Source organism: Anarhichas minor, unplaced genomic scaffold (genome assembly GCF_050575085.1).
Source record: "Anarhichas minor isolate MPS153535 unplaced genomic scaffold, ASM5057508v1 ptg000083l, whole genome shotgun sequence".
In the NCBI taxonomy this organism is placed as follows: domain Eukaryota; kingdom Metazoa; phylum Chordata; class Actinopteri; order Perciformes; family Anarhichadidae; genus Anarhichas; species Anarhichas minor.
Window position 1 is genome coordinate 261514 of NW_027466529.1, and position 26560 is coordinate 288073.

Consider the following 26560-nt stretch of genomic DNA (forward strand, 5'->3'; position numbering starts at 1 on the left):
GTTAACAAAATGCACGCGTTAAAACGTGTATAATTGAGTGACCTATTGTATTACTTCTATACAAATTTTATTTTACACGTTTGAGCCGTTATTTTGAAAGCACTGAAATTGACTTCCGGTGATGTTGCGTTAAAGTTACCAGAGGCTGCGCCAGTGAGTGCTTGTCGAAAGTTTGGAGAAGTTAATGCACTTCAATAATGATGGCATCGAGTTTCAGGGACTGCAAGGTGAGTGGTGGCGCTTTAGGAAGAATTAGACCGATGTTCGCTGTCCATGTATGTTTAAAGTTAACTAAAACGAACGGGCTCCGTGGGATAGGTGTGGCATAACAGTTTACATAACGTTGAGGATTAAATTAAATGTGATGTCGGCCTGTCTGTTATTTAGTGCGCTGAATCAATCTTCCGCAAGTCTTATTGAAGGCTGGCAGTGCACAGGTGGACCTGAAAGAAAATAGTGCCGCGTAGCGATACAATGTTACTGAATGCTCACTGTATGTGTGTGCTGTGTGGATGTACAGTGTTTAAATCGTTGTGCTTTCTCTCCATACAGGCATGGAGTGCAGAATGTCTTCCATTGTCCACCAGCAGTAATGAGGCTTGTAAACTATATGACGCCATACTCACTCAGGTAATACACACACACACGCACACACACACACACACACACACACACAGATATTGTCTGCAGACTAGGCTGTAGTAGTGAAAGACACATTTACAATTAACAACATTCTCTCTTTTTGTTGGGCTCCCAGTATGTGAAATGGCGGAATGATGAAACCGTGGGAGGATTTGAAGGATGCATTTCTGCTATCCAGACAGCTGATCCCAACTTTGGTAAATAGATACTCGGTCAAACGTTATTTAACGTTTTGCATTACTTGGTAAGTCCTGATGAGACACAGGAAGCCAGGCAGCAGCAGAGTGAAAAACACATTAAAGGAGACAACAGCACACCAGTGTTAAAAGTTCAGAAAAAGAAAACAAGGAAAGGGATGAAGGCAACGCTGCTAAATATATCTACTGCTGACTGTGACCCTTTAGATACTTTAAATAAACATTGAAAAGGTCAGATCCTCAAAGTCCGAGCTCCAGTTAGAGGGAGCAACAATCTTAAAAGCTTATCGTCATGTCATGTCTCGTACTTTGGGGTCCTTTTAAAAAGATTCGGCGTAACATGCTGAGTAATCTAAGTGCATAAATAGAAGGGACCCTGACCTGTGAAAGGCAAAGATCTGCTCAGCTAAACAAGCAGTTTCCAAATAGACCTTCGGATACGTTATAAAACGTTAGTGCACACAGTACAGCAACAATACTGACAGCTGCAATCAAGATGCTCCAGTTCCGTGACCCTGGTATTTTGCATGCGAGCTCAGTGGAATGAGTCAATATGGGAATCAGTCATCGCCTTTCCTGCTATGTTCCGGGCCTCTCTGATAGAACACCTTGGATATTTAGCATTAACCCGTTGAGCTCGAGAAGCAGAGGTCGATCAGTATCCGTCTGTCGAACAAAGCAGCTGTGTGACTTGTCGTCGACGTTTATAGATGCTGCTGTTGTGTCGCCATGAGTTTGAGCTCTCATCTAAATGTTTGATCGTTGTTCGTGCGAATGAATCGAGCTGTCGTTGTGCAGGTTCAGCAGTTATTGATGCTACCGCGTGAACTCGCATGCTGCTTTTGACTATGACTGGAAGTACAGAGGTCAGACCATTGAAACGTTGGCTATTTTATGGTTGCATAACGAAAACTAATTGGGGTCTTCAGGTTGAATACCATTGTTGACATGAGTCACAGTCAATGGATCTGGTTATGTAACAGTTGTCTTTGGATTGGAAACAAAGCATTTGTAAAAAACAATATTTGGAATTATTAGTAACCAACACAAATCTGTACTGAAGTTGTTTTCAAAAGGAAAACTTTTACAAGTGCATGTGATTTTTTTTTTTGTCATGTAAACTGTTAAATTGCAGTAAGACAGTCCGGAAGAAAAGACCCGTGTTATCTGTTTTCCCTGCAGTCATGGGTCATGTGATCAGCACGGGGCTGGAGCTGGTGTCAACAGCGACCTCCGCCCGTACCAACGAGCGCCTGGCCAGCGATGTGAGGCGAATAGTGGAGCTGGCCAACAGCCAGGTCCTCTCTCCCAGAGAGAGGCTCCATGTCGAGGCCATGGAGCAGTATTCACACGGGTAAGAGCCAGAGCCAGGTTTCCACAGCACACACCGTCCACACCGAGGGATGAACAGGAAAGTGGTCATACCGGGGCCAGTGGTTACGAAAGAGGGTCTCAACACCTCAAGTGATCGGGGATCCCACCGTGCTTTGTTGTCTTCCACATTAGGGCTTTTAATGAAATGTATAGAATTCCACCCTATACATATAAACTCCACTTAATAAATAAATACATTTAAAAAAGGTGTGCAGTAGTTCCCTCAAAAAGACAACGTTTTATTGTGTGGAATAATGCACATACTGTATATTACCTATCTTTAAAAATCAAAAGATTTGGAGATAAAGTATCACACTGTGATTGGTGAATGGTATATCAATTAATTCAATTGAATATGTATCACTAATCATCAATTAAACTAAAAAAATCCAAGTATACATCTTCTTAAAATGTTTATCTTCAAATAAAAGGGATGTGCAAAAATAAAGTCTAATTGCATTGAAAATAACAATATCAGACTTTTAACACAGTCAAGTCTAATTGTTCAAGACTTGCCTGTATGTTTGTTTTTATTGCTTTTTTTGCTCATTGATCTCCCTCTGTGTAAGCTTTATCTAATTATAAAAAAAACAACAACATAATTGTCCGAGATGCATGTGACTATCTCGTAGCTGCTGTTTCAGAGAGATAGTCAGCGGCGTTTGTTGTCTGAAGATGAGGCTCTCTCCAAAGTACTGAACTTGAGTGACGGACACGGTTTCTTAGGCCGCTTGCTTTTCGTACTTAATTCCATTCCAATTCCATTTCGTAACAAATTCCATCCCCCCCCCCCCCCTCCCCCCCATTGTATCAATGCACAGACAGAAGTAAAACAACAGGGAAGCGAAGGAACAGTCCACAAGAGAGAGAGAGACGCACGCTGCAATAAGCTAACTCTCCATACATGGTTATTTATTCATGCACACTAAGGAGATTTAATAAGCAACCAAGCAATTCCATGTAACACCGGACATTCAGCACCCCCGTATAGCCCGACTGAATGATCTGTTGTTTTACAACCACGACTACGCTGCTGCAACGACTCAAATGTGAGATTGTTAGTCAAATCGGGCTCCTTAGAATAACCAGTGACTATTCGAGGTCACTCCTAAGAAAAAGTTAAGCTAAATATACCCCAACTCACTTCATGTGAGCAATGCTTACAGACGTATATGTTCTTGAACTATTCACTAAACAATAACCAGCCTGTAAGCTACGATCTGCTCCTGCAAACCGGCTGGCTACTCGCTCACTACGTGGGGGGTCCCCAACTGTTTGCTGTCCTCGTCCAACAACGAGGGTCCCCGTTGACATCGGGAGCAGAAACATCTGTCGCAAGCTGAGACCTCATCTGTTCAGGGTGCCCCATGGCCCATGAAGCTTTAAATACTCCAGCTCTTGTTTATAAATGCAATACTTGACGCAGTTCCTCTTTTTCTGTCCCCATGTGATACAGTCACATGCTTCACACACACAGCATTCATCTTTTCACATTGTGTTCCAAAGACTCTTATGTAAATTTCAGTCACAGTCGCAGCAAGTAATATTCTAATTCTATCTGCAGTGTCTTATTTCCCCATGGTACAGTATTATCAACTGTAATATTGAGAAATACATTTTGTTTCTCAATATTGTCTCGGAGGATACTTATGTTTGTGAAGGGCCTCTCGTCTCCTCCGTTCAGCACAAAGTCTATTGACATCTTAGTGATTCTCATGGTACACCTTTTCACCGTTGTCCTCCACCGATTCCCTTTAACACTGACTCGTGTTTCTTGCAGACGTTTTAGAAAGGCCTGCGATGTATGGGAGGACATCCTGGTGGATCACCCCACTGATATGCTGGCTCTCAAGTTTGCCCACGATGGCTACTTCTACATTGGAGCCCAGGCCCAGCTTAGGGATTCTGTGGCCAGGGTGCTGCCCTACTGGAAGCCACACATGCCTTTCTACAGGTACGGAAGACGGCAAACATTACAAGCAATTTTGGATGACTTTGTAATCTTACTAAAACTCAACGTATTGGCCTAGTTATATATGTAGTGGGAGTGGAAGTGGGCTTTAATACACTTCAAACACAGGGCATTGTTCTGTATACAGGTGCATCATATTTGTGTTTATTTAACAGTTATCAATGAGCTATCTCATAGCACCCATCTACAAAGAATTTGGCGTGTCAATCATCTTTGGAGCATTAAAACTTTCGGGGAAGAAACTAATATAAGATGTCTTTATGGATGTGTAAACGAGTAACTGTTTTCCAGGTCAATGTTATAGGATATGTACATTTTTATGGCAAACCATATACTATTACTTATTTTAAAACATTTTATGGCAAACTATACTATGGCTAAATATCATACTCTACTAAGGCTTTTGTATGGCATTATATTGCATACTACACAGTATAGTATGTCATAAGAATTACAATGACTTTTTTCTGAAATACTCTGCTATGACTTTCTCATGAAATGTTTATGACCTTTTTATGATGTGTGAACAACTTGTTTCCGCTGCCCCAGAGCTCATTAAATACTGTACATGCAAGCTCTCAAAAGAAACAGAAAACTACATTAGTTATGACTCCGTGTGTGTGTGTGTGTGTGTGTGTGTGTGTGTGTGTGTGTGTGTGTGTGTGTGAACTACATATGTATTTTCTTTGAGTCGCAGGTGAGGGAAAAAAAGGCATAAAAGAAAAAAACAAGATGTATGCAAGAAAATTAGCAGTTTTTACATGGATCATTAAAGATTAAAGTCACACAGACCCAGATAGTTTAGAGACCGATGTACCTGTTGATAGCAGCATTTCCGTGCTGTGGCTGCTTAGCTCGTGGCTGTAAGCAAAGTGGTTCTTACTGAGAAGGTAGAGTGTTTCAAGAAGAGGCTGTTGAGGTGTCCTGCAGAGGGAAATCTCTCACACTGCGGGAAGCCTCGCTCTTCCTTTAAGGTGAAAAGTTGAAGCAAGTAAATTCTGGTTTTCTTCCACATCTTTCATTTAACAGCACATAGTCCACGTATAGGCTGTAGGTGAGTGAGACCAAACAAAATCCAATCCTTAAACATTTAAAGGTGACATTGACGCCGCACAACAATTATATCTCCAAGCTATCGCTGTATTGCCGAGAGAAATACTCAATATACTGTCACAACTTTACCACAGCGGAAATTATAGCCCATATTCCTACTTGGCAGTCATTTGAAGGCAGTTATTAGCATAATGATCATGTTGACTTTTTAAAAAAGCAATTTGGGGTCATTTCACTCTCGTTTATGCCCCGTGGTCGTCATTGTTTTGTGTGTGTGTGTTTGTTCCCTTAGCTATCTGAAAGGACTGTATTCCTTCGGTCTCCTGGAGACTCGCTCCTATGACCAGGCTCTGAAAGTAGCCATGGAGGTGAGATTTTCTTTTCCATTATAGTCCGACATGACAGTCGCTTGACGAAAAAGCCTGAGGAGCATCAGAGACCAAACGTAAGATGGTCATTTAGACTCCAACATGCCTCTATTTTTGATTTTACACTGGTGTCAGAAACACAGCATTTGTATCTGCATTTGTGTTGCTTCTCCTTACATGAAACTGTTAAACTCTTTGGTGCAGGGCCTCGCTCTGACTCCGGACGATGCCTGGTCCGTTCACTCTGTAGCCCATGTTTATGAGATGACCGTACAAGTGGACAAAGGCTTGAAATTCATGGAAAGTAGAGAGAAAGACTGGCAGGTACAACTTGTGCTATTCTTTAGTGTGTGTGTGTGTCATTTTAGCAACCTTGTACAGCTTCTACTACTGAATTTAATTACAAACTGAAATAGCCCACGGATACATATTTCAAATTTGTATGAATTATTTCCAGGGAGCTGACGTGCTTGCCAGTCATAACTATTGGCATTGGGCTCTATACTTCATCGAGAAGGTAAATATCATGATGACTTTTCTCATCCATGCGAATAGTTGGCAGTGAGAGTGTTGGTGGGACTTGTATTTATGATATCCCTTCCCCCGGGTCATTTGAAGTCTGAAGTTGATTATATTGCGAGGTTAATTTGTGTTTTGCGTCTGTGCCGCACACAATCTATCAACCCCGCTTATCTCTCAAGTCTGGAGTTATTCACATTCACCTTTCTCACCTCTGCCTCCTCCACAGGGGCAGTACGAAGCCGCTCTGCAAATATACGACGCTCAGGTTGGTTTGTGTTGAGAATTCTGCATCAAACCTCTCATGCTATATCTGTCTTGAGTGCATACACACACCGAGTCCTTTCAAGAGCCATATGCATGTACCGGCACACGAGGGATTCAGACTAAAAGCAATGCGTTGTGAGTCAAGGAGGCAAGTGTGTGCAAATGGAAGTCAAATCCATGTGATGACAAATGTCAGTGTCAACTGTCAAAGCTGATTATTTTTTTTATTCACTCTAAAAATAGGAACGACAAGAACATTTCTTAACGTTGCCGTAAGTCTGAACGCGACAGAAATTCGTACTTAAAGTTAGATGAGCGTCATGAATGTTTAAGCGCTCACATCAGGGGAATGCAACGAGACATAAACGTGTCTTTAAAAAAATAAAAATAAAAATGTATCACTCTGAAAAATATCATTGTGTGGATGCAGTTACATGTTACCTCCCTCGGTGTTCAAGGTGAAGAGTAAATGTTTGTCCTGTATTAGGTATTCCGACGTTGCAAAACTACGGGATCCATGTTGGACACTGTAGATGCCAGTTCAATGCTCTGCAGACTGGAGATGGAGGGTAAGATACACGCCGATGTGTCGTTGGCAATGTAAACACTGTCTGCAGTGAGGAAAATTGGAAAGGTAGTTTAAAAACATCTAAGATACCTCAGACGCCACTTATCAGAGTGTGTCACTTCTTCAGAATTCCACTGATTGGCCTAATGAGGGTGTTGCAACATTTGCTAATGTGTTGCTTATTGGCTGAAGGACGACCAAGTCTAACTTGGGATAATTTAAGATAGTACGGCCTAAAGTGAAACTGCTAATGAGGTGAGATAATCTCAGTTATCATACCTCATTACTCTGAAACTGTGTTGGAAACGGCTGTAATTAGCAGAACCTCTGACCACATATTCTTAGTCTATTCCCACTAAAACAGACTAAATGGCCTGCGGACATTTCAAAATGCGTCTCATACCTATGTGGCCGTTATGCAGCCTTCAAGCAGTGTGTGTGTGTGTGTGTGTGTGTGTGTGTGTGTGTTTGTGTTGGTGCATGTGCCAGGCGTGTGCGTGGAGGACCGTTGGCGGGAGCTGTTCCAGGTAACACGGGCGCACACCGACGATCACGTGACCTTGTTTAACGACGTCCACTTCCTCATGGCATCGCTGGGAGCCAAAGAGAGCGGGACGTCTCAGCGTCTGCTGGAGGGCCTCCAGGAATTGGCTAAGTAAGTTCCGCACCATTTCTTCTGTTCACTGCACACCTCAACGCTCTGTCAGCCTTACATAAGAGCCACACAGGCCTTATGTAAAAACGGAGACAGGAACGAGGCTGAGCGTAGGATGGCGAGCTAGAAGGGGAATACAGAGGCCGGAGTCTTCCCTCTACAGCAGATGTACCAGCAGCTGCTGCCTCTGTGGGGAGTTGTGGTTACAATGTGTTCCGGCACCACGGACATCCTGTGCTCTCCATTTTGTCCGGCGTACAGCCCACAGAACAAGCTACCACTTAAAACCAGTTCTTTAAATTGTCCTCTTTTTCAGTGTTATGTAATATAATGCAAGTCACAATAGTTGGGGAATGATGCACCTTCGGGGGGGGGAAGTAAGAAACAGAAATGTTCTCTTCAACACAGCTCTACTTGGAATTATCAGGCAAGACATGAGGATGTTTGAGCTTTGCATTTTTTATTTTTATTCCATCACTCTCATATAAGCCGTGTCTTATTACCTTGGTTTCGGAGGAATGCACAGGTTAACATAATCCATATTTTTGCCATGATGTAATTTCACACCTCTTACAAAGAGAGGCACTGACTCTAAGCATTAGCTAATCCAGCATCCGGCCAACCTGGAGTTGTTCAATAGATTTTGTTGATGTTAATGTTTTTTAATGTGTTGTGTGAAGTTCCCTCAAAATTCTAACTGTGATCTCCTGAGTTCTAAACTGTTTGGAAAGCAGTTTGTGAAAGTCTTTTAGCAGTTTCTTGTTTGTTTACGATCTTTAAAACTTAAGGATATAAAAAAAAAATGACAATAATCTTTTTTTTTTAAAGAACTACACCCAACTTTCCTTCCACCTGCACTAGCTTCTAAACCATCCAGCTGTACCAATGAATGTCTCGTCTTCTTTCCTCGACAGAGAGCCAGGGGACAATCAGCAGCATCAGTTGGCGGGGGCTATCGGTGTATCAATCTGTCAGGCCATGATGGAGTACAACCAGGGCAACTACAATCGAAGCATGGAATTACTTTACCCGTTGCGCTACCGCATGGTGGAGATTGGTGGCAGTGATGCACAGGTAAGGTCCCCAGGAAGAATAGGAGGTAACTGTGGTAAAAATCAAGTCCAAACCAAACTGCGGTTCTCTTACGTATGCACAGTCGAAAAGCGTAGCGCCTTGAGGCTTCACTTCTTTCTCTTTAGATAACGTTGATCATACTGTGTTGTGTTCTCTTGTAAAACACAAATCCCTGTTGTTGTGAAATAGACCAGAGGTGAATAACACTCAGCCTTTCCATCCATGAACATACAACAAAGTGTGTGAGAATGCGGAGCCCAGTGCATTGACATATGAATAATGAATCTGTGATGGATGCTGATGGACTTGATGCATTTTATGTTCTATGTGTTCAGAGAACTATTCCCCAAGGTGCAAAAGTGTACATGCATACAGTACAACACAGAAGGGAAGAACGACTCTATATACAGTGTTGGAGCAGCAGGAGTATGTTTACGAATGGTTTTGTCCACTGTTGTTCTCAGAGGGACGTCTTCAATCAACTGCTCATTCATGCAGCCATGAAGTCTGAGAATAAGCACCATCAGAAGCTGGGAAGGTAATGCACAGCAGGGAACACAGTGCTTCAATCTTCTGTTTCCTCAGTAGCCGGGCGTCTTTGTGTTTTTTTTATGTGAAAGTCTGCGAAGAGTTTATGGGAGAAAGATCTTGCACTATGTGAAGCACTGGAGTTCATCATGATCCAGTATAGTTTATGCTGGGGCTGAAGCTGTCCACTCAAGTTCCCCTCAGTTGCTGTCTTTGCAGAACACAGGCTGTATGCTCCCATTATGCAACCCACATCCGCTTGTCTGTACACCATGTTAGACTTGTATTATTGATCGGGTTAGCCTCTCAGCTTGTCTCTGTAAATCTGTGTTTAAAACCTCATACTGTTCTGTGTTGTGCTGAATATCTGCAGATGTCTTCTGGTGGAGCGCGATGCCATGAAGCCCAACTCCCCTCTGACGGATCGTCTGATGCAGAGAGCGCTGGCTCTTCACAACTAGACCGATCGGAGCGGTTCTCGTGCTAATAACGTCAACACCATAATGTGAAGTGTTTACACACAACTTTATACAGCACTTCTTTCAATGCTCTTTTAGATGCAGACCTTTTTAAGCTTTGTAAGTGAACACATTTATACTTCTGATCAATATAGAGCAGTGTAACTGTCACATTTCAATATAAATACAATCAATACAGAATGAATATACACTTTGAATTTTGCATGTGATGACATTAAAGTGCACTACACTTTTATACCTGTAGGCACGTTAAAATAAGAAATGTATTCGATGTCGCAGTGATACAGTAGCAATAAAAAAAAGATGCCCTTGCACATGTCAAACGAGTACCGCAAGTTCTTTTCGTCCCGTCTCTTCCCCCCCGCGCGGCGGGCCGCTCTCACAACACTGAGGTAATCTCATCTTGGATCTGAGAGATCAGGATCTGGGACAGCACGACGCCTGCAATCTAGAGGACAGTAGCAGCCACTTTAGATTACAGAACAGACTCGCTGCGACTGTGCAGCCTGTGCCGAGCAGCTCAAGGTCCAAACGAACAGTTTCTAAATGAGATAAGAATGTCTGGATTGTGTCACTTGAATTCACCGTATAGTCATATAAACTGGATTATAACACTGTATCACAAAGTGCTTCTCTCAGCGAGAACACACACATTCAGGGGCGGAGCTCAATGATTAACAGTTTGATTCAAACGTGGTATGTTATGCAGACAAATCCAAGCAATAGTGTGTATAGTTAAGATGTGCAAGACCAAAAAGAGAACTTCATAATCACATTCCCTTGCACGTCAAAGCAAACTGGAATACTAGTGCAATTGTTTTGACAGGACTCATGGGTAATTCACTTGCTTCCCTCTTAGCAGAATCTTTGGGGACCCAATCAGCCAGAGATGAGAGCGAGACAGATCATGCAAAAAAGATCCAGTGGCAAGATGCTGCTGTGGCAGAATGCAATGTGACAGCAGCTGAATCGTTTCTTGATAAGTAAGCGTACTAATTATTTAGAGGCAGCTTTTGATAAGTGCTTAGTTGATTTCATGGCCAATCTAACATTTTGACTTGATTTATTAACGGTACTTGATGTTGTGCGTTAGGTGTGGTGCGCAGTGGTGCTCGGTGAGTAGGAGGGAATAGTCGGTACGCTTCCGTCTCAGGCACATAAGCTTACATTATCGCACGCAGACTTCTACCTCGGTTGCACATTAACCTGAGCTTTCGGTCTAGAACAGTGTAATAAATGAATAATGGGCAGTTAAAAATTCATTGTCCCGCTGTGCCTAGTTATTGCTGTCTAGGTGTAACCCTCCATTTTAAATCAGTTCTATGCCAGTGGCCTCACATTAACCCTACACCCCCGTTGGTTTCTTTTAGAATAAGAATTTCATTTGATTTTTTTTTTTTTTTTACACTTCTGTACAAGGACAGGTTTATTCAATGTGAGACTACCTGCGTGTGTGTGCGTGTGCGTGTGTGTGTGTGTGTGTGTGTTCAAGAAAGGTGCAGGGTCCTGCCTGGACTACCTTTTAGCCCTGTCCAAATACACCATGCAAGTCTTCCTTTGAGGGTGCCGGGCCCATCAATATGTTGATTGCTACACTCATTTATATTGACTTGTGTGTGTGTGTGTGTGTGTGTGTGTGAGAGAGCTTATTTAAGATGAAACTAGAGCCATTTCTCAGCCAGAATTGCCTGAGGTTGCCAATGGGAAATCCCTGTTTGTCAATTAGTGTGCAGCCTGAATTAAGTGAAGTCATGTGTGGGGTTACCTGAGGCAAGGCCAGGCCCAAGGCGAGAGCCCCCACCAGCAACAGATGAGACTCGATCCACATCACCGCTTTGTCCACACAGCCTACCGGGTAGATCGACTTGTTCGCCTCCAGGTGGCTCATGGTTTGAACCCCAAAACCGCACATAGTGTTGATCACTGTCTGTGTGCCAGATGGACAAAGACGGAGAGAGAGAGAGAGGGTTTGAGAGATTGTCTTCAGTGTTACTTTTTTTGTCTTGTCTATTAAACCTGAAACAAAGGAAATACTGTAGTATTCAGAAGAGACTCTCATAAGCTGCTTTTCCTATCTCTTGTGTTATTTTTGCATTGACATTATATTCACTGTTTTGACAGCAAAGGGAGAGTTCTGCAAACGCTTTTGTTGACTGTAGAGACTTGTGAATAAAGAAGGGGAAAGAAAACCGCAAGATAGCGATACAACCATGTCCGTTTGATGTGACAAGAAAGATTAATCAGTCCCTGAGGCGGCCATGCAGTTACAGGCTATGAACAGCAGGTTGCAGCACTGCAACAGCTCCTCTAGTGTTTAATTAATATATTTTTCACCCATGTAGAAAAAGGTTGTAGCATGATGTATAATCAATATTAGTGTGATTGATCTACATGGACTCTTTTGTTTACTGTCTTCACATAAAATACGAGGATTTTCTTTACTGGTGGCTTGTAAAGCTGTGCTGCTGTATGTCTGCATAGGTTAGACAAGCATTGCAAATGTGTCTTTGTGTGAGTGCAAATGAGTGTATTCATGCATTCATGAGAACGGTATTTACATATATACTGCTTGTGCTCCAGCATGCATTCTTATCTGCACACATTTAATTTGTTATGCCTGTGGAGGCGGCTGTGAGTGTTGGTTCTGCGCAGAATAAAATGTAATTAAACCTTTTGAAACATAAATAAATAGTTACTGCCAAACAGTCTCTTGAAGGTTGGTCGTGATGCTGTCGACTGCATATCAGACAACATATCAACGCTCTATATGTTGAAGATGAGCATTATATACCAGTTGGCTAGCTTTAGCTTGGGCTTGATTTTAGACACTTTACCCTTGATGATTACGTTATTTAGATCTTTTGTTTTGTTGCAAATAACCTCATGGAGCTGGTTCTTAAATTAGACAATCAAAGTCAAACACCAGTCATTCACGAAAGCCGCAGATTCTTCACAAGGAAGAAACTGGTTGGTCATTATCAGACCAGTTCTACACGGGACAACTTACTTCAACCAAAGAAACTTCTGTTTTTTACCTTTTTGACATGCTGTACTATGACTTTATATGACTTTTATCAACATATTATACTATGACTTTGTTCGACATGCTATACTTTGGCTTTTTCATGTTTTTTTTACATACTCTATTATATATTTATATCACAAGACTTATATCAAAGATTATTGACGTCCCATTGACGTTTTGGGACTTTCTTCGGCATGCTATGCTGTGACTTTAAAAAAAAAAAAAATGCGACATACAATACTATGACTTTTTTATAAACTTGTTTGCAAACTATACTATGACAATATTAGGACTTTTTTCAACATGCTGCACGATGACAATTTTAAGACTTTTTACAATAGTTTCGAAATACTATACTATGACCTTTTTCTGACTTTTGACAACATACTATACTATGACCTTTTTCTGACTTTTTCAACATACTATACTATGACCTTTTTCTGACTTTTGACAACATACTATACTATGACTTTTTCTGACTTTTTCAACATACTATACTATGACCTTTTTCTGACTTTTTCAACATACTATACTATGACTTTTTCTGACTTTTTCAACATACTATACTATGACTTTTTTCTGACTTTTTCAACATACTATACTATGACTTTTTTCTGACTTTTTCAACATACTATACTATGACTTTTGACAACATACTATACTATGACTTTTTTCTGACTTTTGACAACATACTATACTATGACTTTTTTCTGACTTTTTCAACATACTATACTGTTGACTTTTTTCTGACTTTTTCAACATACTATACTATGACTTTTTCTGACTTTTTCAACATACTATACTATGACCTTTTTCTGACTTTTTCAACATACTATACTATGACTTATTCTGACTTTTTCAACATACTATACTATGACTTTTTTCTGACTTTTTCAACATACTATACTATGACTTTTTTCTGACTTTTTCAACATACTATACTATGACATTTGACAACATACTATACTATGACTTTTTTCTGACTTTTGACAACATACTATACTATGACTTTTTCTGACTTTTTCAACATACTATACTATGACCTTTTTCTGACTTTTTCAACATACTATACTATGACCTTTTTCTGACTTTTGACAACATACTATACTATGACCTTTTTCTGACTTTTGACAACATACTATACTATGACCTTTTTCTGACTTTTGACAACATACTATACTATGACCTTTTTCTGACTTTTGACAACATACTATACTATGACCTTTTTCTGACTTTTTCAACATACTATACTATGACCTTTTTCTGACTTTTGACAACATACTATACTATGACTTTTTCTGACTTTTTCAACATACTATACTATGACCTTTTTCTGACTTTTTCAACATACTATACTATGACTTTTTCTGACTTTTCAACATACTATACTATGACTTTTTTCTGACTTTTTCAACATACTATACTATGACTTTTTTCTGACTTTTTCAACATACTATACTATGACTTTTGACAACATACTATACTATGACTTTTTTCTGACTTTTGACAACATACTATACTATGACTTTTTTCTGACTTTTTCAACATACTATACTGTTGACTTTTTTCTGACTTTTTCAACATACTATACTATGACTTTTTTCTGACTTTTTCAACATACTATACTATGACTTTTTTCGGACTTTTTCAACATACTATACTATGACTTTTTTCGGACTTTTTCAACATACTATACTATGACTTTTTTCTGACTTTTTCAACATACTATACTATGACTTTTTCTGACTTTTTCAACATACTATATTATGACTTTTTTCGGACTTTTTCAACATACTATACTATGACTTTTTTCTGACTTTTTCAACATACTATACTATGACTTTTTCTGACTTTTTCAACATACTATATTATGACTTTTTTCTGACTTTTTCAACATACTATACTATGACTTTTGACAACATACTATACTATGATTTTTTTCTGACTTTTGACAACATACTATACTATGACTTTTTTCTGACTTTTTCAACATACTATACTGTTGACTTTTTTCTGACTTTTTCAACATACTATACTATGACTTTTTTCGGACTTTTTCAACATACTATACTATGACTTTTTTTCGGACTTTTTCAACATACTATACTATGACTTTTTTCGGACTTTTTCAACATACTATACTATTGACTTTTTTCGGACTTTTTCAACATACTATACTATGACTTTTTCGGACTTTTTCAACATACTATACTATGACTTTTGACACCAGATTTATTTGAATTTCTGAACAGTTATGGGCAGTTATTCAGAGGTCTGGGACCAGGATAATGTTCTTTGCCTAAAATTGCAGGTTGCGCATCTGTTCACAAGCTATTACTTCCCCAATTCCCTTTAGATGGCGCACATGAGCAAATCTCCATTTGCAGTTTTCTTTCATTGTATCCTAACATCTCACTCGAAGAACTGAGATTTGGAAAGCACCCTAGCCTTAAACAGTTGCAGTTATATACTTTTATTGTCTGTAAGTGGCAACGGTCCAAGTCCCCAAAAAATCCTCCATCACATGCAGGATTAAATGACGACAGGCCCGTCGCCCTGACGTCTGTGGTCATGAAAATCCTTTGAGAAACTGGTGTTGACCCATCTGAAGGACATCACAGGACCCCTGCTGGTCCACCTGTCAGTGGATCACAAACTTCCTGACAGACAGGACGCAGCAGGTGAGGCTGGGAAAAATCACATCCAGTAGTGATGTGTGCTCTCCCCACTGCTCTTCTCCCTCTACACCAGTGGTTCTCAAACTGTGGGGTGCGCCCCTCTAGTGGGGCGCGATGGTATTACAGGTGGGGTGCAGGGGGAAATGCAGAATCTTTTTTTTTTTTTTTTAAGTAATTAATAAATACATGGCAAAATGTATGGAAGCCCGTTTCCGCCACTGTGAGGAAAAATTACAGATCCTGTAAGTCATTATAATGAGATACTATCTCAAAAATAATGATTTAGCATCTCATAATTATGACATCTCATATCAGCCAAAAAAAAGCTATTTTTTGCAAAATTGTAGTTTTTTTTTGCACAGATTGAACTTTATTTGCATTGTTCTAACAAAGTGATTGCACATTTTATTTGTTTTTGTCTGATGGAGCAATCTGGTTTACTTAAAAGTGATTGCAATTTTCTTTATTCTATTATTTGAAAAAGCACGGACGGAGGAGTCACAAAATGTTATTTCAATAAAAATTCAACATAGACCATTTTGTTACAATTTTGTTGGGGTGGTGGGGCATGAACATTTTTCTTCCTCCAAAGTGGGGCGCGACAGAAAAAGTTTGAGAACCACTGCTCTACACCAACGACTGCACCTCAGAGGACCCGTCTGTTAAACTCCTGAAGTTCGCAGACGACACAACGGTCATCGGCCTCATCAGGGACGGTGATGAGTCTGCGTACAGGCGGGAGGTTGAACAGCTGGTCCTCTGGTGTGGTCAGAACAACCTGAAACTGAACAACCTCAAAACTGTGGAGATGAGAGTGGACTTCAGGAGGAGCCCCCAACACTGCCCCCCCCTCACCATACTCAACAGCACTGTGTCTGCGGTGGGGACCTTCAGGTTTCTGGGATCCACAATCTCCCAGGACCTGAAGTGGGCCCCCAACATCGACACCATCCGGAAAAAGGCCCAGCAGAGGCCAGCTCAGGAAGTTCAACCTGCCTCAGGAGCTGCTGATTCTCTGCTCCTCTATCACTGTGGGGTTTGGCAGACTACAACGGACTGTCAGGTCTGCAGAAAAAATCATTGGTGCCAGCCTGCCCTCCATCCTGGACTTGTAACCTGCAGAGTCAGGAAACGGGCAGGAACGATCACTGCAGACCCCTCACACCCTGGACACAAGCTGTTCCAACTCCTCCCCTCTGGTCGATGCCAAAACCACCAGACACAGGAACAGCTGCTTTCCTCTGGCCGTCACTCTGATGAACAATTAATCAGACACACTGCACCACTACCTCTGTTTGCACTATTACCACCACTTGCACTATCACCTCAATTCCATTGCCATTGTAGTTTATAGGTTTATGTTCATATATATATATAGTTTTTGGATATATATTTATACTTATTGTACATAGTTGTTAAATGTTTATACATCTGTTCTACTTTGTTTTCCTGTTGCGCCTGTACACATACATGGCCTATAAAGCTGATTTTGATTCTATCATTTCAGTGGATGCTGCTGAGACACATCACACGGCATTAGTACAAACTCGATTTTGAAATGAAGTAAAACTAAGTTTTTACACCGAGCACCTTGCTTCACATTACTTTGAAAACGCCGCTAAAACATGCTTCTAACTGTCATTCAACCTAATCTGAGTCTTCTTTATGGGAGTGTTTTATAGTTTAAATTGCTTTACAGTTAGTGGTTTTCCATGAAGCTTTTAGCTAGTGAGTTTTTTGTACCACACATTGTATGTCATGAGGCTACACCAAGAAACACACACCTCTCCAGGAACAGGAGTGCAGCAGGAGTAAGGCACAGCACAGCGCTCGGAGCTGGGGTTCTCATGTGTACAATTAAAGTACAGGTTCCAAGACCAGTCTGTGTAGTTGTTCCACCCACAACACTTGAACTGAGTGAAAAAAAGAGAGACAAAGAGAGGGAGAGGAGAGCACAGCAGGTTTATATTTAGAACCGTGGTCTTGCTGTGAACTATACATCCTGCCAGTCTGGGCTTCTCCCATGGGAAAACCCAGGCCCACAAGTGTGCCAGCGTGTGCAGATGGAAGAGGAATATCACATGAGGAGACCCGTAGAGTACAGGAACTGTGAGTAACATGTAGCCACTCATGTGGAATATCCCCCACCAAAGCCAAAATAACAAACATAAATCATACAGCTTTGTGGGTTTTTGTTGTGGTTTCCTGGTCAATAAACCACTAGCTGTGATCAATTTAAAGACTTGTGTGATGTGGATAGCTATACACACACACACACACACACACACACACACAGCCACTCTGGGCTCAAGTGGAATTGACCAGAGCACCTCTTTCTGGATGTAATCCATCAGGTTCTGCAGATCCAGGTCATCCCTGTAGTGCACGATGGCTTTCTTCACAAACTTTCCCAAAGCATCCCGAGTCTAAGAGAGGGGACATGTGGGAGTTTATACACAGGATAATAGCTATAAAGGTATCACATGAAGTCATTTTCTTAGTTACTGTTTGTAAATACAGCATACAAACTTCCCCCCTCCTCTCCAGCTTTACCAGCGAGAGAGGGAGCGCAAAGGTGGACGAGCAAGCTGGAGAATGAATGAAGAGAGGGATGGCAGTAGTGAGTAAAAAGCCGTGAATCAGAAGAATAAAACTTTATTTCCTGATTGTTTCACGGCAGTTACTTTCTAAAACACACATAAACACATCCATACCTCCTCACAAACCTGCAGAAGGGTGCCTTATTTTTAATGAATGCAGCCCAAGGCACGTTTGTTTCCTGCTGTCTGCTCTCCCTGTGCCTTCACTGACAGTCTGACATAGCACCGCAATAGCAGAGACAGGTAAAAGAAAGAAGCACGTAAAAACATGCAGCGACGTAACAAGCTCAAGAGCGTCGCATACCTCGACCCTCGCTGCACCGAGGTGCGTGACAAAGTGGCGGTGTTTGACCTTTGAATGTGAATGGGCTGCACACATTGGCTGGGGGTTACACACCCATGGGGGACCAAAATAGTCTTTGCTGTCACCCAGAAACGTCGCTAACACAGCAAAATAAAGAAGATAAAACAAAACACAGGCGGGGAAGGTCTCTGTACATACAGACACCGCCACACAAGTGTGTGCAATAAGTCTATGCATTGGTTTTTAGGAAACTAGCATTATATACCTTTAATAACAACATTGCTATCTTCTAAATACATTGAAATTGCCAGTGGTCAACTTATCGAGAAATGTCTCTTTAACCAGGCAACTATGGTGCTCAGTGAGCGGTGAACTTCTCAGGTTGTTGGGCTCCCTTAATCACTCGGGCTGCATCTATGGAAGATTGCAAAGTGCCTTCTCTTGACACGTCCTATGGACAGACGACGCTGTGGAAATCCTCACTCAACTAAAAATGGATCATATCTGGGATCATTTCAAATCTTAGTTAAAAAGCGGTGGCTTTGTTTCTATTTGATCTACTTTTACCTTTATTGTTAAATTCATTATACAGCATTTATGTTGCGTTGCACCGCAAATGTATTCTTTATAAAAGGCCACCAAGGGACACATTTTACAAATGAGCTTTTAGGCTATAAACGCTATGATATGCGGTGTTAGTCTCTCCCTGGAATGTTCTATGTTCATGTATCTGCCCACGTAAAAATAAACATAAATAATACTCATATATATAAATATATGAGGGGGACACATAACCTCCTCTTGTGTGCATTGTATGAGCATCCTGCGGGATGTATCTCAACAATACGGCAGCAGAGCAGGAACTGCTGCAGTGTGATGGCTGGAGTGCAATATCATGCTAATAATAAAAATGATTCATGCCTTTGAGATCAATGTACACGACACACACCAAATACAGAGCGCACACACACAGGTTTTACGCTGTTTCAGCTGCAGTAGATAATTGGTTGAATTTGCCCATTTGGAAATTGTCATCAGCTCCACTTGAGCTGAATAAAGAAAGCCCACATGAAATATGAATTAACTCCATTGATTTGTTTGAATAATCTGTAATGAGGATTTTAAACTCGATACGGTTGATTCAGACATTAAAATTGTGTGTGACCGTATTTTGTTAGCTTTCATTGCCCATGATATTATTTTCATTTTATTTAGTTTTTATATCCTCACATATAAATGTATTTAAAAATGTATTTAATACAAATCTCCATCCGTTAGAAATCTCAAAACAGGGGGGGCCACACAGACTTGAGTTCAGATGTAATATATGCTAATAGGAGCACTGTATGCTAATGTACACTGAACTTTAAAATGTCATTAGGCCTGAAATGAACTTCTGAAAGCAGTTTGCTGAAGGCTCTCTGAATTGTTCTTGTTATAGCCAACGTTAGAACAGGTTATGTTGATAAATACTGTGAGCTGTATCAAATTAGCCCAAAATCTTCATCCTGAAGTAGTTTTACTAAATTGTGTTAGTATTTTGACGGTGTTTCCCCACCCTCGCCCTGCACTCCCCTCTCCTTCTGTCTCTCCACGTGGTGCAGAATGCTCGTGGGCCTCGGTTCCCACCGTCACACCTCCCCATGTCATTAGTGGCAAAGTCTCCTTCAAGGGATCTGCTGAAATGGAACATTTGGTTCCACTTTGAAGTGCCGAAGCATTTGAATCATTTAGCGAGGAAGGATGCTGAGAGGGTTGTTAAACTGCTCTGTTTAGCAGCAGGCAGTCCGCGCGCTGACAGGGAACACAAGGGAGGGGAGAGGTGTCATCAGGCACCCGGCACCTGGGCACACATCGGTGTCAGAGAACGTTGCCGCCGCTGGCTCTTATGTATTTATTCTCAATGGAGCCCTAATAGGATGTTAATGTAAAGGAGATAAGTTGATGCTAAATCAATTGCTGGGATCATATGCGGCGCTCAGATGGATACAAACATATACATGCACGCAGTCATTGAGAGGATTGCCTGTTCTCATACAGACACAGGCATTATTATTCAATGATCGGAACAAGGGGTTATAAAAATATATATATTTTTTTAATGGACAGAAAAAAAGAATCCTTCACACACAATTATATTTATTCTTTGGACTATCTCTAAACTATGTTGTCCTTGTTAAAGTATGTATAATTGATCCTCTCGAGGCTCTAAAACTCATTCCGATGAAACAATCTGAGAATCCAATATCGTCTTGTATTTCCTAATTCCATAATACATAATAATTGCATACAAATCTCTACTGTTTATGTGTGCCAGAATTAAACACACTAGCATTTTATGCTTACAGGAAATGATGCAGTACAGGGTCGTACGTCAGTACATTGCATTGTATACATCAATCTTAATGCTGTATTTAAAATTCAAAGCATTAATATAGCAGCAAACAAATATTTTCTATACAAACATATTTTAATGTCTACCTGAGCAGAGAATGAAGTCACTCTTCTCCTTGCTTTGTTGACAAAGCTGGGCCACCCAGTGCATGTTAGTACATGGGAGCGTGCCCCACTGGTTAGCCCCGCTGCGGCCACGTTGCACTGCTCATACTGAGGTTTGCAGCTGATCATAGGCTCGTTGGAGATGAGCCTCTGATCCAAATTGTCTGTGTGATTGTAATATTTAACGCTCGATTGTTGGCTGTTGGAAAGGAAGCCGTTGAGAGGCAATTGAAATGCTCCCAATCTCGGATCTTGACCCTTAATAAACAATTTTGCTGCATAATAAATTTGCACATGAGACAAATCTAAATGTCCGAATTTGGGACACAGCTTTAGTCTTTTCTAGTTTATACATATTACATGCTTAAGAAGTGTTTAGAATAAAAATTTGTATGTAGTACATTTGTGAGATTGAGAGACTAATATACATGCAAGCTGTTAGGAATAATGGGAAGTGATAAGATATTATTGATACCAGTGTCATTAACGATTCAGCTTATTCGTCAGATTCTTTATCAATTACCTTATTGATGGAAAATAGAGTAGGCTTCACCAGCGAAGCTGTTTTGTTATCTCTGAGTCTGAACACAGTGTAGAATGTCAGCCTAATGCTTAACATTTCAACGTGTTCAAATAAAGGGATCAGGGACCACGTACCCCAGAAAAGCACCCCCTCGCCTGAACATTGCCGGGACATTGCTTTTAACATGTTGAATCAAAAATAAACGCATCTAAAAAGTCTGTAATGGGATAATCCCTAATATCAGAGAAAATAATGTGCATGTACAGCTATGGCAAGTGCAGTGGGTCAAAGATGTTAATGATGACAGTATACAGTAGGTAGCAGTTGTAGGTTAGAGGGTCTGATCATCTGACTGCTTTTGTTTCTTGCCTCGTCTTGAGTACACTGTTCTTTGATGGTCAAAAGTATGAAAATAAGGCCTAAATTTGAATAAACTGGAATTATACTGAGAGTATTTCGCAGTCAAGTGGATTTACGTCAGTGCATCCTGAGATAATTGTGATGCTTTCCTCTCCTTTCTGGCTGTCTTCAAAACAAACCTGAGACACACACACATTCTCTGGACTTATAGACAGCAATACAAACACTGAGTTCCACTGTAGTGCCGGTGCCTCTGTGTTTTTCTTTGTCCGTATGCTGTGTGGCTCTGACATTGACAAGACAGTCCCCCTGTGGGCTCAGATTGTATGCCTTGTTAAGTTTACTACATTGTCGTTTACAAATGCACAGAATGTCCAAAAGCTGGGGAAGAATACACTAAACCACAGGTTATTGATGGTCGATAGTGGAAGAGAACTGGAGACCAGATGTGACCTTATAGTGACTTTATATGTTCGAATATAATCTAGTGCACAGAGTTGTCAGATGAGTACCTGGTCAGAGTAGATGAAGCCCAGAACTGCTACGGCAAGCTGAGTGAGGAAGACCAATGTCAGACTGAAGGAGAACTAGAGTAAGAAAAGAAACATATACATTTTAAAACACAGTTTGACTAATACAGAATCATAACTGTCAGATTTGTTGTTGCACAAGATATGTAAGACTTGGCTTTGGATTAAACGTAATTTGAGCTATGATATCGGAAGCAAAGCACAGTGCCAGTACTAGTTATGTGTCTATTACTGTCTTGAGGAGGCGAATGTTCTCTCGCAGGGCTCCGATGCAACCACAGAAAGTGATGAAGAACATGACCACCCCCACCACAATTAGGACGACAGCCGGGTCGATCAGGAACGTGTCCCGCACCGTGTCTGGCAGAAAGACAGGAAAAGACCCTTTTTAATAGTCTATCCTACTCTGTTCCTACCTTCACTTCCTTTCCTGCTTTTATTTCTATTTTTCAAACCTTTATTCATTCTATCTAATTAATCCCCCCCCCCTCCTATTTTACAATCCTCCCTTCCTCCACCGGCTGCATTCATTCTTTTAAAATATTAATGCACTGTTGTGGATTATGCAGACGTAATCAGTTGAGTGAGCCCAGGTAAATCCTTTTTTTGCTGTCCATCTGCTGCATATTGCAAATTGAAATAACTAAACGTATCAAGCGATTGCTTTGTGTCAGCCTGGCTCAACAGGTGTGCAGCTAAAAGAGGCCGCCATCTCACGCCAGCACAGCTCAAGAGACTGCAATGAATGGAGAAGCAACAGTTTATCACAGGAATAAATCGACATACAGTAAATCTAAAAAAAACTAAAAAGATCATGTTCTATAGCTACAACACAGGGTAATAGACTATTTCTGAAGAGCTTGAGAACTGTGGAAAAGTGCCACTACGTGCACCTGAATATATAAAACGTGTGTCATGTATGTACCTGTAGCTTTCTGGACTTGAGCATACACCCCGATGGCAACAATCAACAAGGAGCAAACCTGGGAAAAAGAGATCAATTGTAAAATGCTGTAATAACTGCTCATTGGCGAGGGTTCTGCCTGGTTAGACATGTTTTGGATATACGCTTATTATTAAGATATAAAAGATGGATGAACTCTCATCTCTATCAGCTCATGTGGCTCTGTCAAAAGGTAGAAAAAAAAGACCTGCCAACTCCTCTACAGCTGTGTTTCTCTAATTTCTCTTTCCTCCTACGACTTCATGTTAACCTAAGCTTACAGTCTGCTGGCTTTAATTCCAATTCAACGAACATGTAACAGTGGAATCAATCTTCTCTGCTCACTCTCTAAAGGGAGTTACATAATTCCCTAAAACTCACACTATTCCCTAAAAGTTTACCACATCCATCTTTTACTTAATTATCCATTGAAACATCTAGAGAACGCACCAGTTATCGATGTTTAATTCTTCTGGGTGTATTCTTTATTTGGACGTGTGAAAAGTTGCGAGGACAATATAGTGCTTCTATTGAGCGGGCTTTGTTTTGAACAGACTTTATTTGCACTTCCACGGGGGGGACAGGTGTGATCAGATCAGCAACGATAAGCCCTTTCCTCAGGTGCTGAGTGTGCAGAGCTGTGGTGGTGGCCACAGCATCAGTTTATGTCTTTACCATAAACAGACAGATGGAAGTCAGCGGGAAAACAAAATAACGAAACATATGGAGCTTGGCTTTAATCATCTGATTTTGTATAGCGTCAATGTGGAACATCAAAGTAGAGAAGTAGTGTTTCTGACAAACTCAGTCCATCTTCAGAATTTAAAACTCCTTTCTTCAGTTTCTCCATGAGAGTATTTCTGCATGAATCTTTGCAGACGGCCTTGTGTGTGTGTGTGTGTGTGTGTGTGTGTGTGTGTGTGTGTGTGTGTCCTGTAACGTTGTAAAGCTGCTGAGGACGTGAGCTTACCCCGACAGAAGCTCCACAATAAAACAGCAAAGAGGAAAGTAGGTGGACTAAGAGCTTTGTGTTGATTGCATTGTCGACAATAATTTCCTTCCTTTCCGAGAATGTTTTTCTCACCTTGAATAACAATCTGCATGGTTTTCATTTCCAGCCTCCAGAGTCACCTGATTACTGATTGTGTGTGTGTCAGCGTGAGTGTTTGTGCACAGCCTGATAAAACCTGTTTATCTTTGTTTCTATGTGAAAAGCCTGTATTAGATCTCTGGAGGTCATGAGGATCAATGGGCCATGGCATGTATATAGTATTTCTTTTTGCTATGAAAGATTTGCAATTTTTATGTGGATGCCTTCACGTCCAGCCCTATTTCTCCTTATGTGCTCTGGGGAAGTAAATTGTTACTTTGAAATAGTTTGTTTCATCTCCCTCACATTTTTTTCAAACAATAATATGACTTGACAAGACAACAGCTGATAAAACACAAGACATTGATGGTGCACATTTTCTTTGGAACCTGCAGAGTGTTCCAGATTTGTGAAAGCACAGTTTGTTTGTTTGTATTTTAAAGTATATCCTCTGTTGTGTAGGAGTGTATGCACCAGCAGCTCCGTTTGTCAGTTTGCCACTGTGTGTGTTTATGTGAATACGGGTGACGGTGTGCATTTGCAACAGCAGACACACACACACACACACAACACACACAGTGAATGTATTCCAGCTCTGTTTTCAGGCTTTTCAAAGGGATGAATCAGGCTTCTCCCGGCGGATTGTGTGCGGAGGTGAAAGCCAGCTGAACTGAGTCGTGAGGACGCGGGGACAAAGACCTGATGGATTAGGGCTGCAGTGTTCACTTCTGAGCCCGTGTCTGATAAACAAAGTCAACCCGGGCCGGGCTGTGCGGCTGCAGTTACTGCTGATTGGCTCTAAACACAGTACGAGTGCGGTACAGTGTTTGGCCCCTCGCTGTGTTTGTGCAGGATCGGATAAACAGGGATATAATGGAGGTGTAGGGACTCCACAGAGCTACAGATGTGATCCGTGCACTTGAAGTAGTAATGTGGTAGGGACGTGAGGGAGTCAGAGTGAGTGTAAAGTGTGTGTCTGTTTGTGTGAACGCAACTTCTGTTGAGAGACAAAAGGGCCTGATGGAAGGTTTAATGACTGCAGAAAAACGTCTTCTAATCTTTTCTCCAACAGTTGTCTTCTGGCCTCTCAGTTACACTAACAACCAGCAGTGAAGCTTGCATAGCTTGAGACTTTGTACTTATACTGTGTATCGGATGCACCCTGAAGCTCTGCCTCATGAACCAAAGGTGTTCATTTGAGTTGTTTTTTTTAAACTGGAAGTTATTTAACACAAGAAAGTGGATATTGTGTTGACACAATTATTTTTCTAAATGTCAGGTTGGTTTGGATGCATCTGTAGTAGTTTTATGCTTTAATCATTTACCGTCCATTGATTGTTCGCTAAAAGTAATGGAAAACCATTTTATATTTGACCTTTTTATCTTTTAGTGTTACTACTTTTGGCTAAATTTCAACTGTTTATGCATCATGTTTATTCTTATTTTAAACAGTTTATTAATTACTCTAAGCTCACACATATTAGAAAAATGTTTAAAATAGATATTTATCTATTTCAACCGGTAATCGATTCATTTTAGGCTAACTGTTATTAGCTTAACTCCACTTGCTTGCAAACTACTACTTCACTTTTTTAAGTAGTTTAGTTACTCCATATTCTCTCCACATAGCTGTGGCAACTGCAGAAGTACCCCTTGGGGTACAAGAGCCTGGTTGGGAATCACTGCTGTATGTAATATGGATTCCAATTTTGTGCAGTCATGTTGTGAGACAATAAAACCTACAATAAATCCAACAGTGGCTATCAAGTAACAGCATGTGAAAGAAAATACATGTATATCGAATCATTCAGATACAGACTACCAGCAGGCTTCCACAGCTGCCAGATGTTTTGTAGTTCAGTATGAGTCAATGCTCAACTGATTTGATAAGAATACACCACTCAACTGATGTATGAGCAATCTCAGTGTTAAAATAGGTAGCAGCAGGGTGGCTGGGTGCTCCTGCTGTTTGCAGCTACGGGTACTATCTGAATTATATTTGGTAATTTATTATTTATAAGCTCTTTTTCTTTTGCCTGTTTTAATTTGGCTTCCTTTTCTAGCAGATCTGACTCATTTTTTTGGAAAGCTACAGCTCCCAGCATAATATTTGTATGCTCACAAATATTAAGAAATATATGGAGTCCCGGGACACCATAACGGCTGTCTTGCTGTCAGTACTAATCCTTCAACAGCGAAACTCTACTCACCCAAAATAAGAAGCTGAAGAAGAAGAGAAAATATCTGATCCAGGGGTTGATGTACGAGAACGTCTCGGCTCGGTTCAGATTCTGTTTCCTGTCCATTGTTTG

General features: G+C 40.8%; 2 protein-coding genes across 2 annotated transcripts; one reads left to right on the forward strand and one right to left on the reverse strand.

Annotated features, from left to right (window-relative positions):
* Positions 1 to 143: 143 nt before the first annotated feature.
* ttc38 (tetratricopeptide repeat domain 38) lies at positions 144 to 10019 on the forward strand. The gene is made up of 14 exons (XM_076081649.1): positions 144 to 227; positions 553 to 630; positions 758 to 839; positions 2022 to 2193; positions 3994 to 4167; positions 5531 to 5606; positions 5811 to 5930; positions 6064 to 6123; positions 6355 to 6393; positions 6880 to 6961; positions 7450 to 7615; positions 8530 to 8689; positions 9154 to 9227; positions 9591 to 10019. Exons 1-14 carry the CDS (start codon positions 198 to 200, stop codon positions 9676 to 9678), a joined length of 1401 nt encoding a protein of 466 aa, XP_075937764.1. The 5' UTR covers positions 144 to 197; the 3' UTR covers positions 9679 to 10019.
* A 56-nt stretch (positions 10020 to 10075) lies between these two features.
* Positions 10076 to 26554, reverse strand: tspan33b (tetraspanin 33b). The gene is made up of 8 exons (XM_076081650.1): positions 26459 to 26554; positions 23141 to 23198; positions 22448 to 22575; positions 22198 to 22272; positions 17730 to 17825; positions 17184 to 17312; positions 11462 to 11623; positions 10076 to 10144 (listed from the first exon to the last, which is right to left on the reverse strand). The coding sequence occupies exons 1-8, from the start codon at positions 26552 to 26554 to the stop codon at positions 10076 to 10078; spliced, it is 813 nt and encodes a 270-aa protein (XP_075937765.1).
* Positions 26555 to 26560: the final 6 nt, after the last annotated feature.

Bases quoted from the DNA above. Each gene is read 5' to 3' on its own strand.
- ttc38 (XM_076081649.1), top strand. From the start codon at position 198: ATGATGGCATCGAGTTTCAGGGACTGCAAG. The intron at 228-552 runs GTGAGTGGTGGC...CTCTCCATACAG, and splicing joins CGAGTTTCAGGGACTGCAAG to GCATGGAGTGCAGAATGTCT. The intron at 7,616-8,529 runs GTAAGTTCCGCA...TTTCCTCGACAG, and splicing joins GGCCTCCAGGAATTGGCTAA to AGAGCCAGGGGACAATCAGC.
- tspan33b (XM_076081650.1), bottom strand. From the start codon at position 26,554: ATGGACAGGAAACAGAATCTGAACCGAGCCGAGACGTTCTCGTACATC. The intron at 23,199-26,458 runs GTGAGTAGAGTT...TCTTTTTCCCAG, and splicing joins TCTTCAGCTTCTTATTTTGG to GTTTGCTCCTTGTTGATTGT. The intron at 22,576-23,140 runs GTACATACATGA...TCTTTCTGCCAG, and splicing joins TCAAGTCCAGAAAGCTACAG to ACACGGTGCGGGACACGTTC.